Source organism: Dendropsophus ebraccatus, chromosome 4 (genome assembly GCF_027789765.1).
Source record: "Dendropsophus ebraccatus isolate aDenEbr1 chromosome 4, aDenEbr1.pat, whole genome shotgun sequence".
NCBI lineage: Eukaryota > Metazoa > Chordata > Amphibia > Anura > Hylidae > Dendropsophus > Dendropsophus ebraccatus.
In genome coordinates, this window is record NC_091457.1 from 164,863,167 (window position 1) to 164,875,251 (window position 12,085).

The window sequence follows — 12,085 nt, forward strand, 5'->3', positions numbered from 1 at the left end:
TGGCTTACTTACTAATATATTGTGTACAGCCAAGATGCTTCTGTAAGCCAGTCCCATGTATAGTAATGACTACACTTGTTATCTCTCCTCTCCCTATTATACCCACTTAATCCTGGCTCACCCTGGAAGGATTGGGTTTCACATGCTGGGCAGCAGATGTAATGTCCGTTGAGTAATCAGTAGAGAAATGTGTCAGTGGTGTATCTGTGTTGTGTGTGAGGACAATGAGTAGTCATAGTTCTACAAGGTGGAGAGGAATCATGGGAACCGTCAGCCTTTACATGATGATCCTACCCTGGGAAAGCCCTGGCGGCATCAAAACAAAGGCGCATCACAGAAAGAGGGTAAAGATAAAGCATAACTACGCTACAACTATGATGGCATCAAATGGTGAGACACATGTAGGTATAGAGGTCAGTTAACCCCTTTAAGTCTGCATAGCGTGAATGTCTTGCCGTCAGCACTTTCTCGCTGTGCTCGTACAGATGTTTACATGCTGCTCAAGGTCAATGTAGGTGATCAGTGTGCAAAACTAGTGAAAGTCCATAGAAAGATGTTGGCTATTCCTTCCAACCCTCCATACACATACATGTTTTCTCATAGGAAGAGGGGAATAGCAGTGGAGTATGTACCATAGAGGCAGGGTAGGCAACTGCTATGGGGCCCGTGCAGGAGGGAGGCCCAGGGGAGAAGGTAAGAGCCATCCTGTGTCCTTCTGCTTAACCCCTTATGTACTGCAGTGTGTAAGTGACCCAACGTTTACTTACATGCTGCAACACAAAAAAAGGGTTAACAAGCAGAAGACACTGCAGAGGTTATCAGTGCACTAGCAGTAAAGCAGAGATCTCCTTGTCTTCTGAATATTACACATTGTCACTTACACACTGCAGTACATAAGGGGTCAAGCAGAAGGTAGTCTGCTCCTGCACCTATGTATTTAACCATAAGGGCTTCTAAAGGGCCCTTACAATTTTTTGCTATGGGACCCTGTGAATCCTAGCTACACCCCTGGGGAATAGGCTTCGTCAGTAGAGTTGGAACCCCCCATACACACCACGTAGGTGTTTGGTCTCTCCACAATCTGCATGTTAGACCAATGTTATGTCTAAGGTGTACGGCCACCTGAGCAGTAATGAGGACGTACTATTAGATGAGGCATGGGGAACCATCAGCCGTCCCGCTTGTGCAAACCTGCAATTCCCATCATGGAATGAAAGTTTTTGCTTGTGCTGTCTGGGCATGATGGGAATTGTAGTTCTGCACCAGCCGGAGGGCCGCAGGTTCCCCATCCCTGTATTAGACCAAGAAATAAGAAATAAGTATAAAATAGAGTCTACATTGCGGAGGCCTCACATAGTCCAGTCCCCAGCGTGTCCCCGGCTGAAGGATACGCCGCACTTCTTTCTGTGTAATTTCTCGGAATCTCTTGCATCTCCGGCATCTTCACCTTTCACCAACCCTTTGTACGTCCCCCCTGTTCTTTGTTCCTCCATCCTTACATCACGAGCTTGATAGATGGCTGTGGGCCAGATGGTGCCTGGGCAGTTCAGCTCTAACCTACAAGGAGGTGACAACGCCACCTCTGCCGCACAATGAGACCCCCTGTTGACTTCACTTAGGAAGTGATTGATGCGGCTTTGGCACAGGTCTCCCTCTCATTTTTCCTGCCTGCTCTCGCCGTCTCCTCCGCACAGTCTGCACTATTTAAACAATTAACAAATCTCTGCAACCAAGGTTCCGTCTGCAGCGCTGATAATATACTCTGGGGTCTCATTTACTCTGTTTATTTTTAAATAATTTGTAAGGGATTTACCGCTTTCATGAAGCATTTAAGGGACTTTTGCAGCTTCTATTCATAGTCTGCTGAAATCTGTTAAACAAATAAAAGGAAGTATGTAAGTACAGTGTGCGGTCCGAGGAGGAGGCGAACGGCCGGGGGAACGGCCACATATAGGGTGCTCAGCCAAGATATATATATATATATATATATATATATATATCCACTATAATCACCCGTAAGAGTAAAGGGGCACTTCACTGGTGCCATAAAGTTATAGAGATTTGTAAATTACTTGTTTAAAAATCTACATTCTTCCAGTACTTATCAGCTGCTGTATGTCCTGCAGGAAGTGGTGTATTCTCTCCAGTCTGACACAGCGCTCTCTGCTGCCACCTCTGTCCATGTCAGGAACTGTCCAGAGCAGGAGAGGTTTTCTATGGGATTTGCTGCTGTTCTGGACAGTTCCTGACATGGACAGAGGTATGTCCTGTAGGACATACAGCAGCTGATAAGTACTGAAAGACTGGAGATTTTTTAATAGAAGTAAATTCCAAATATGTATCTGCTCAGCCGGGTGGTGGTAAGATGCTGTAAGCCACTCCCAGAATGCATTGCAATGCAAGTTTTCTATGTTTAAATCAATGTTATACATATGGCCACTAGGTGTCTCTCTTCCTGTCCAGCTCTTCTCTATGCTCCTTCCCTGCTGATATTTGGTCTTTTCTCTGTTAAAAAAAGAGACCAAACACAGGAAGTCCCCATCCCCGGCACAAAAGGAAAGACCCCTGTCCATCCTGCAGGTTATATCAGCTGAGGGCAAACAACTTTTACTAATTACATTATTACCTTTTGCTATTTTCAGCTACAAATGCTCTGTGTTATGTAACAATTCATCTGTATAATGTCACTTTGTAGGTACAGAGGTTTTGGTGCTGTGTAACAGGAGAGCTGACCGTGCAATGCGAGCACCCCTGGGTTCTCTGCTAGGGGACAGGGACTTCCACTGTTTGGTCTCTTTTTCTGAACAGAGAAAAGACCAAATATCAGCATGGATGACAGTGTGACAGGAAGGGAGACACCTAGTGGCCATATCTATAACATTGATTTAAACATAGAAAACTTAAAAATAGACACTATATTGCAAAAGTGCTTGCGATCACAACCCCTGGTGATTTCAAAAATTTTCTTTTTTGCAACAGTGCTTCTCTATGGGATAGTTATCTCAAGAAATGGTTCTTTACTGTAAGAGATGTGGAGTAATCATTTTAAAGGTTGATTCTTCACTGTAAGAGCTGTGAACCAGCGGATTATACTGTACACCTCAGGAGCTGCTTCTTTACTATAAGAATTGTAAATTTGTGCAACCTTATGAGCTGGTTATTTACTGTAAGAGCTGTGAATCTATGGCATAGTCACCTTTAACAGCATACTTAAGGGACTGTTTTTTTTTAAGAGCTGTGGATATCTGGAAAAGACACCTCAGGGGTTGTGTCTTTACTGAATGTGCCATGAAACTGTTAAAATAGACACACCGTACACTGATTCTTTACTGTAAGAGTTGTGTATCTCTACAGTAAACACCCCGGGAACTGTAACTTTAAAAAAAAAATCTGTGGAGTAGTGACCTTAGGTTGATTCTTTACTGTAAGAGCTGGGAATATGTAGTATCACCTGGAGCTTTTCTTGTGACTTGTGAATCTGTAGAAAAGTCACATCTGGAGTTTTTGTTTTTTACTGTAAGGGCTGTAAATCTGCAAAATAAAACAACTCTGGACCCAGTTCTTTACTGTAAGTGCTGTGACTCTGTAGAGTAGTTAACTAAAGAGCTGATTCTTTATTGTGAGAGCTGGATACATATAGAATAAACATCTAATGAGTTGGTTCTTTACTGTAAGAGCTGTAATTGTGTATGATAAATACTGCAGCGGCTGGCCATTTGTCACAAGACCTCAATTTTGTAGAATAGTGACTTCAGGAGCTGATTCTTTACTGTAAAGTCTGGAAATGTGTAGAATAAACATCTCATGATCTGGTTCTTTACTGTAAGAGCTGATATTCTGAAAAATTAACATCTAATGGGCTGATTATAATTTTTTTTTTTTTACTGTAAGGGCTGTAAATCTGCAAAATGAACAACTCTGGACCCAGTTCTTTACTGTAAGTGCTGTGACTCTGTAGAGTAGTTAACTAAAGAGCTGATTCTTTATTGTGAGAGCTGGATACATATAGAATAAACATCTAAGAGTTAGTTCTTTACTGTAAGAGCTGTAATTGTGTATAATAAATACTGCAGCGGCTGGCCATTTGTCACAAGACCTCAATTTTGTAGAATAGTGACTTCAGGAGCTGATTCTTTACTGTAAAGTCTGGAAATGTGTAGAATAAACATTTCATGATCTGGTTCTTTACTGTAAGAGCTGATATTCTAAAGAATTAACATCTCATGGGCTGATTATTATTTGCTTATAGACCTGTGAATCTATAGAATAGTCACATAAGGACCCGGTTGGTGAGAATCTGTGGAGTAGTTATTTCTGTACTAAAAAAAACCCACCTCATCAGCTGGTTCTTTACTGTAAGAGCAGTGAATCTACGGAGCAGTCATCTCATGGGATGGTTCTTAGCTATATGAGCAATAAATCTGTGACACAGCAGTAACTGTGATGACCTGTGGCCTATAAGATTTAATTCATACTATAGAATTCTCGATTTGAATGTCGATCCAGTCTGATGTCCCTTGGGATCAGGAGGGATTCTTTTTTCTCATTTATGGCGATTACTTACACAAGTGTAGTGAAAAAAAATCACATACGATTAATTCTTCCCATTGTGTAATGCATTTTATTTTATTTTTATTTTTTCCCCCCACTTCCCAAAGTTAACTTTTCGCCTCCCAAATTAATTCAAGCGTTTAGCGCTCGTGGTTTGCCTTTTCTTTCTTGGATTTCATTTCCCCTTCTCCTTGTACATGATCAGAAAATGCTCAGGGAGCAGAAAGCACATTGATTTCTGCTTGTTCTGTCCGCAGACAGGCCCTGACAAGGTTGTTAGAACAGTTGGAGAGGTCTCTACAATCACTTAATTACCAAAGCTGTCAGTCAGCAGGGACACGGCAGGCTCCAGCCATGGCTGCGAGGAGCATTCCACTACTGGGCTTCCTCGTGATTGATCTGTGCTGATGGCATTGCAAAATAATTATAGTGAATTTTCTGATGTGTGATTTTATACCAAGTTCATGCTTCAGAAAGGTAATCGTAAGGATGAGAAGGGTCAATGCCATTTCTTATTACCTGAAGTCCTGGGGAAAGGGTAACATCTAGAGGAAAGGGGATGGAAGGAGGAGAGGAAAGAGAGGGAGCGAGAGATTAAGGATGGCTGAAGGGTACTGCATGCAATTCGTCAACTGTGCAAGTGATTTCCTTCCGAGCCAACAAATGGCAGATTGATTTTGTCCAACGCGGCTTTAGCCACATTTACAATGATCCAGCGGTTATTATTGCGATTGGCTCGGGAAGTGACAGGCAGTTGTGGGCGAGAGGAGGGGAGATCCTGTGTACGGCGGCGGCAGAGGCGGCTTTAACTGCTGTCAGATGCACTTAAAGGGGTTGTCCGGCGAAAAAAATTATTCACAGAATAACACACATTACAAAGTTATACAACTTTGTAATGTATGTTATGTCTGTGAATGGCCCCCTTCCCCGTGTCCCACCACCCCCACCCGTGTACCCGGAAGTGTGGTGCGCTATACATTACCTGTCACGTGCCGACCACGGTCTCCGATCTTCAGTAGTGACGTCTTCTTCGGGAGGCCAGCGGATCTTCCCGAGTGCTGGCCGCCCTCTGCAGCGTCATCCGAAGCTCAGCCGCGATTGGCTGAGCATAACTGTGCTCAGCCAATCGCGGCTGAGCAGCTGATGACGTGGCCGCGTCATCAGCCGCTCAGCCGCGATTGGCTGAGCATCACTGTGCTCAGCCAATCGCGGCTGAGCGGCTGATGACGCGGCCACGTCATCAGCTGCTCAGCCGCGATTGGCTGAGCACAGTTATGCTCAGCCAATCGCGGCTGAGCTTCGGATGACGCTGCAGAGGGCGGCCGGCACTCGGGAAGATCCGCCGAACTTACGAAGAAGACGTCACTGCTGACGATCGGAGACCGTGGACGACACGACATGCGGTGAGTATAATGCACCACACTTCCGGGTCTAGCGTGGGTGGGGGGAAACACGGGGAAGGGGGCCATTCACAGACATAACATACATTACAAAGTTGTATAACTTTTTAATGTGTGTTATTCTGTGAATAATTTTTTTCGCCGGACAACCCCTTTAAGGAGACGGCAAGGGGAGCAGCCCTGTTGGATAAATGGCAATTGAATAAATATGTTTTCCTTTCATTTCTGACTGACTTCACTTTGTATTCAGTTCCTGCAATCAGAACAGACTCAGCACATTGCACTAATTTACCCGATGCACATGAGCACGAAGGACGAGAGAGGAAGAGGCGAGAGGGGAGGAAGAGGAGAGAGAGGAAGGGGAAAGGAAAGGAAGAGGAGGGAGAGGAGAGGAAGAGAGAGGAAAAGGAAAGTGAGGAGAGGACGAGAGAGGAAGAGGCGAGAGGGGAGGAAGAGGAGAGAGAGGAAGGGGAAAAGGAGAGGAAGAGGAAGAGAGGAGAGGAGAGGAAGAGAGGAGAGGAGAGGAGAGGGGAAGAGGGGAGGAAGGGGAAAGGAAAGGAAGAGGAGGGAGAGGAAGAGAGAGGAAAAGAAAAGTGAGGAGAGGACGAGAGAGGAAGAGGGTAGAGGGGAAGAGGGCAGGAAGGGGAAAGGAAAGGAAGAGGAGGGAGAGGAGAGGAAGAGAGAGGAAGAGGAAAGTGAGGAGAGGACGAGAGAGGAAGAGGCGAGAGGGGAGGAAGAGGAGAGAGAGGAAGGGGAAAGGAAAGGAAGAGGAGGGAGAGGAGAGGAAGAGAGAAGAAAAGGAAAGTGAGGAGAGGACGAGAGAGGAAGAGGCGAGAGGGGAGGAAGAGGAGAGAGAGGAAGGGGAAAGGAGAGGAAGAGGAGGGAGAGGAGAGGAAGAGAGGAGAGAAGAGGGTAGGAAGGGGAAAGGAAAGGAAGAGGAGGGAGAGGAGAGGAAGAGAGAAGAAAAGGAAAGTGAGGAGAGGACGAGAGAGGAAGAGGCGAGAGGGGAGGAAGAGGAGAGAGAGGAAGGGAAAAGGAGAGGAAGAGGAGGGAGAGGAGAGGAAGAGAGGAGAGGAGAGGAGAGGGGAAGAGGGGAGGAAGGGGAAAGGAAAGGAAGAGGAGGGAGAGGAGAGGAAGAGAGAAGAAGAGGAAAGTGAGGAGAGGACGAGAGAGGAAGAAGAGAGGAAATGGGGAGAGAGGACGAGAGAGGAAGAGGGGAGAGGAAAAGGAAAGGAAGAGGAGAGGAAGAGAGAGGAAGAGGGGAGGAAGGGGAAAGGAAGAGGAGGGAGAGGAGAGGAAGAGAGAGGAAGAGGAAAGTGAGGAGAGGACGAAAGAGAAGTAAGAGAGGAAACGGGGAGAGAGGAGAGGACGAGAGAGGAAGAGGCGAGGAAGAGGAGAGAGAGGAAGGGGAAAGGAAAGGAAGAGGAGGGAGAGAAGAGGAAGAGGAAAGGACGAGAGAGAAAGAAGAGAGGAAACGGGGAGAGAGGACGAGAGAGGAAGAGGGGAGGAAGAGGGGAGAGGGGAAGAGAGGAGGAAGGGGAAAGGAAGAGGAGGGAGAGGAGAGGGAGAGAGAGGAAGAGGAAAGTGAGGAGAGGACAAGAGGGGAGAGGGGGAGAGGGGAGGAAGGGGAAAGGAAAGGAATAGGAGGGAGAGGAGAGGAAGACAGAGGAAGAGGGGAGAGGGGATGAAGAGGAGAGAGAGGAAGGGGAAAGGAAAGGAAAAGGAGGGAGAGGAGAGGAAGAGAGAGGAAAAGAAAAGTGAGGAGAGGACAAGAGAGGAAGAGGGGAGAGGGGAAGAGGGCAGGAAGGGGAAAGGAAGAGGAGGGAGAGGAGAGGAAGAGAGAGGAAGAGGAAAGTGAGGAGAGGACGAGAGGGGGAGAGGGGAAGAGGGCAGGGAGGGGAAAGGAAGAGGAGGGAGAGGAGAGGAAGAGAGAAGAAGAGGAAAGTGAGGAGAGGAAGAAGAGAGGAAATGGGAAGAGAGGACGAGAGAGGAAGAGGAGAAAGAGAGGGGAGAAAGAGGAGAGAGACGAAGGGGAGAGGAAAAGGAAAGGAAGAGGAGAGGAAGAGAGAGGAAGAGGAAAGTGAGGAGAGGACGAGAGAGAAAGAATAGAGGAAACGGGGAGAGAGGAGAGGACGAGACAGGAAGAGGGGAGGAAGAGGGGAGAGAGAGGGGAGAAAGAGGAGAGAGACGAAGGGGAGAGGAAAAGGAAAGGAAGAGGAGAGGAAGAGGAAAGTGAGGAGAGGACGAGAGAGAAAGAATAGAGGAAATGGGGAGAGAGGAGAGGACGAGACAGGAAGAGGGGAGGAAGAGGGGAGAGGGGAAGAGGGGAGGAAGGGGAAAGGAAGAGGAGGGAGAGGAGAGGAAGAGAGAGGAAGAGGAAAGTGAGGAGAGGATGAGAAAGGAAGAGGCGAGGAAGAGGGAAGAGGGGGGGAAGGGGAAAGAAAGAGGAGGGAGAGGTGAGGCAGAGAGAGGAAGAGGAAAGTGAGGAGAGGATGAGAGAGGAAGAGGGGAGAGGGGAAGAGGGGAGGAAGGGGAAAGGAAGAGGAGGGAGAGGAGAGGAAGAGAGAGGAAGAAGAAAGTAAGGAGAGGACAAGAGGAAGAAAAGAGGAAACGGGGAGAGAGGAGAGGAAGAGGGAAGGAAGGGGAAAGGAAAGGAAGAGAAGGGAGAGGAGAGGAAGAGAGAGGAAGAGGGAAGTGAGAAGAGGACGAGAGAGGAAGAAGAGAGGAAAAGGGGAGAGAGGAGAGGATGAGAGAGGAAAAGGAGAGGGAGAGGGGAGAAAGAGGAGAGAGAGGAAGGGGAGAGGAAAAGGAAAGGAAGAGGAGGGAGAGGACGAGAGAGGAAGAGGAAAGGGAGGAGAGGACGAGAGAGAAAGAAGAGAGGAAACAGGGAGAGAGTACGATAGAGGAAGAGGAGAGAGAGGAAGGGGAGTGGAAAAGGAAAGGAAGAGAAAAAAGAGGAGAGGAAGAGAGAGGAAGAGGAAAGTGAGGAGAGGAAAAGAGAAAGAGGAGAGGAAATGGGGAGAGAGGAGAGGACAAGAGAGGAAGATGAGAAGAAAAAGAGAGGATGAGAGAGGAAGAGGAGAGGAAAAGGGGAAAGAGGAAGAGGAGATGAAGAGGGGAAGAAGACGAGAGGATAAGAAAGCAAGAGCAGAGGGAAAGGAGAAAAAGGAATAGAAGAGGACAAAAGAGGAAGAGGGGAGCAAGAGGAGAGAAAGGAGAGGGTGAAAGAGAAAGAGGAAAGCAAGAGGAGAAGATGAGAAAAGAAGAAGAAGAAGAAGAAGAAGAGGAGAGGAAGAGGAGAGGAAGAGGGGAGGAAGAGGAAAGAGAGGGGACAACAAGAGAGAGGAAGAGGAAATGAAGAAGAGAGGAGAGGAAAGAAAGAGTAAAGAATGACAGAGGAAGAGGAGAAAGAGGAAGAGGAGAGGAAGAGGGGAGAAAGAGGAGAGAAAGAAGAGAGAACAAGAGAAGAAGTGAGGAAGAGGTGAGGAAGAGGGGATGAGAAAGAGGAGAGGTAGAGGAGAGAGGGGACGAGAGGAGAGGAAAAGGGGAGAGATAATGAGAGGAAAAGGAGAGGAAGAGGGGAGTAAGACCAGAGAGAGGAGGGGACTTGAAAGGAAGAGGAGAGAAAGAGAGAGGAAGAAGAGGAGAGGGAGAGAGAGGAAGAGGAGAGGAAATGAAGAGGAGAGAAAGGATAAAGTGAGGAGAGGATGAGAAAGGAAGAGGGGAGAGAGAAAGAGAGGTGGAAGAAAGAACAAGAGAGGAAGAGGTGAGGAAGAGGGGAGAGGGGAAAAGGGAAGGAAGAAGAAAGGCAGAGGAGAGAGAGAGGAGAGGAAGATGGGAGAGAGGCAGAGGGGAAGAAGACAAGAGGATGAGAGAGGAAGAGGAGAGGAAAAGGGGAGACAGGAAGAGAGGAGCAGGAGGAGGGGACAAAGGAGGAAGAAGAGAGGAAGAGAGGAGGAAGAGGAGAGAGAGGAAGAAGAGAAGATGAGAAGGGAAGAGGGGTGGAAGAGAGAAGGAGGCCCCGGGTGTCACATGCCAGAAACAAAAATGGCGGCATCTTTACATAAAATGTCACAGAGAAGTCTACGTCATAAGTCTGAATAGGAAAATTAATATATATGAAAATAGCTGGATATATAGACGGACCAGCAGACGGATATATAGATGGACAGGCAGACTGACAGGGGCGTAACTACCACTATAGCAGCCATAGCGGCTGCTATGGGGCCCGCTGCATCAGGGGGCCCCATGGCCTTCTCCTGCAATACACTGGGCCCCCTGAGCCGTCATCATTTGCAGCACCGGGTGGCCCTGCTGGTCTCCTGGGTTTTGCAAATGTCCCTTTAACTGCAAGCACTCCTGACCAGAGCAGTTATGTAGTTATGACTTCACTTGATCGTTTAGTGGTCAGTCGGGGGGGGGGGGGGGGGGGCAATCAAAAGTTTGCTATGGGGCCCACCGATTTCTAGTTACGCCCCTGCAGACTGATATATAGACGGACAGGCTTGCGGATATATAGACGGACCGGCAGATGGATATATAGATAGATAGATAAAAATGTCTGTCATACAAGATGTCTATACTGAGTTGTTGCCATATATTATATATCATATATATAGTCAGTGTATATATAGTCTGGGAATATATAGTTGGTGTATATTTAGTCAGGATATATATAATATAGTCAGTGTATATACAATATTTCTCCTCTGATTAGTAACCTGATAGCACTTGTCCAGCTATCACACCACATCCAGTACAGACAGTACTGACAATATGACTGGGATAAGTGTGGACTACACTACACATAAAAGCCATGTACAAGGCATGACTTCTTTCCTTCTCTCTCTCTCTCTCTCTCTCTCTCTTTCTCTCTCTCTCTTTCTTTCCTTCTCTTCTTTCCTTTTATCTTTCTTTCTTTCCTTCTCTCCATCTTTCTTCCTCCCCTACTTTCTTTCTTTCCTTCTCTCTTTGTTTCCTTCTCTCCTTTCCTTTTCTCTCTCTTTCCTTCTCTCCATCTTTCTTCCTCCCCTTTTCTCTCTCTTTCCTCCTCTCTTTGCTTCTCTCCTTTCCTTTTCTCTTTCTTTCATTCTCTCCTCCTTTCTTCCTCCCCTACTTTCCTTCTCTCTTTTCTTCTTCCCTTCTCTCCTTCTTTCCTTCTTATAGAAATCTATAGATAATTATGGAGCCGGTTACAGTATGAGAGGTGAAGCTTCGTGTTCCTGATCTGTAATGAATTTATATCTGGAGGTGGATATATGCCGTATCCTTCACATCATGGCAGTACAGGGGTCGGATATGGGATTTTTTCAATGCATCCTACAGAATTAGGCTGGGTTCACACTATGTTTTTGCAATCTGTTTTTTCCATCTGTAAAAACAGATAAAAAATAGATGCATTTTTGTGCATCCGTTGTGATCCGTTTTTCCGTTGACCTCCTTTATTATAAAAAAAAATGGATAAAAACAGTTCAGTTTTTTAACGTACACAAACACGTAGTCAAACTCATTTTTTGTGTTTTTTTTTTATAATGGAAAAATGGATCAAAATGGATGCATGCAAAGGCATCCTTTTTTTATCTGTTTTTCATCTATTTTTTGCAAAAAACGGATACAATCAAGGCATTACAAAAACAGTGTGTGAACCCAGCCTTAGGTAGGAAGCCCCGGGTGTCATATGTCACAAACAAAAATGGCGGCAACTTTACATAAAATGTAAAGCGAAGTCTACATTATAAGTCCGGATTGCTGTGAATTTTATTTTGCTGATGTCGTGGTAGGAGACAGAGGCTGTAACGTTGTACAGTGAGGGCCAGAATGCCCCACGTCTCATACCTGATCCATTTTGGCTTGGAAAATTAATATATATGAAAATAGCTGGATATATGGACGGACCGGCAGACGGATATATGGACGGACCGGCAGACGGATATATAGATGGACCAGCAGATGGATATATGGACGGACCGGCAGACGGATATATAGATGGACCGGCAGACGGATATATGGATGGACCGGCAGACGGATATATACACGGACGGGCAGACGGATATATACACGGACGGGCAGATGGATATATAGACGGACCGGCAGATGCATATATGGATGGACCAGCAGACGGATATATAGATGGA

The 12,085-nt window shown here is 46.4% G+C and overlaps 1 protein-coding gene and 2 pseudogenes across 1 annotated transcript; all 3 read left to right on the forward strand.

Annotated features, from left to right (window-relative positions):
- Positions 1 to 260: 260 nt before the first annotated feature.
- On the forward strand, positions 261 to 6,985 carry LOC138789381 (octapeptide-repeat protein T2-like; the record flags this gene model as incomplete). The annotated part of the gene is made up of 3 exons (XM_069967993.1): positions 261 to 390; positions 6,202 to 6,544; positions 6,631 to 6,985. Coding segments are annotated over exons 1-3 (828 nt in total), but the record flags the coding sequence as incomplete, so codon positions are not given.
- A 153-nt stretch (positions 6,986 to 7,138) lies between these two features.
- LOC138789382 (octapeptide-repeat protein T2-like) lies at positions 7,139 to 8,212 on the forward strand (annotated as a pseudogene).
- A 437-nt stretch (positions 8,213 to 8,649) lies between these two features.
- On the forward strand, positions 8,650 to 9,425 carry LOC138789383 (uncharacterized; annotated as a pseudogene).
- The last annotated feature ends 2,660 nt before the right edge of the window (positions 9,426 to 12,085 follow it).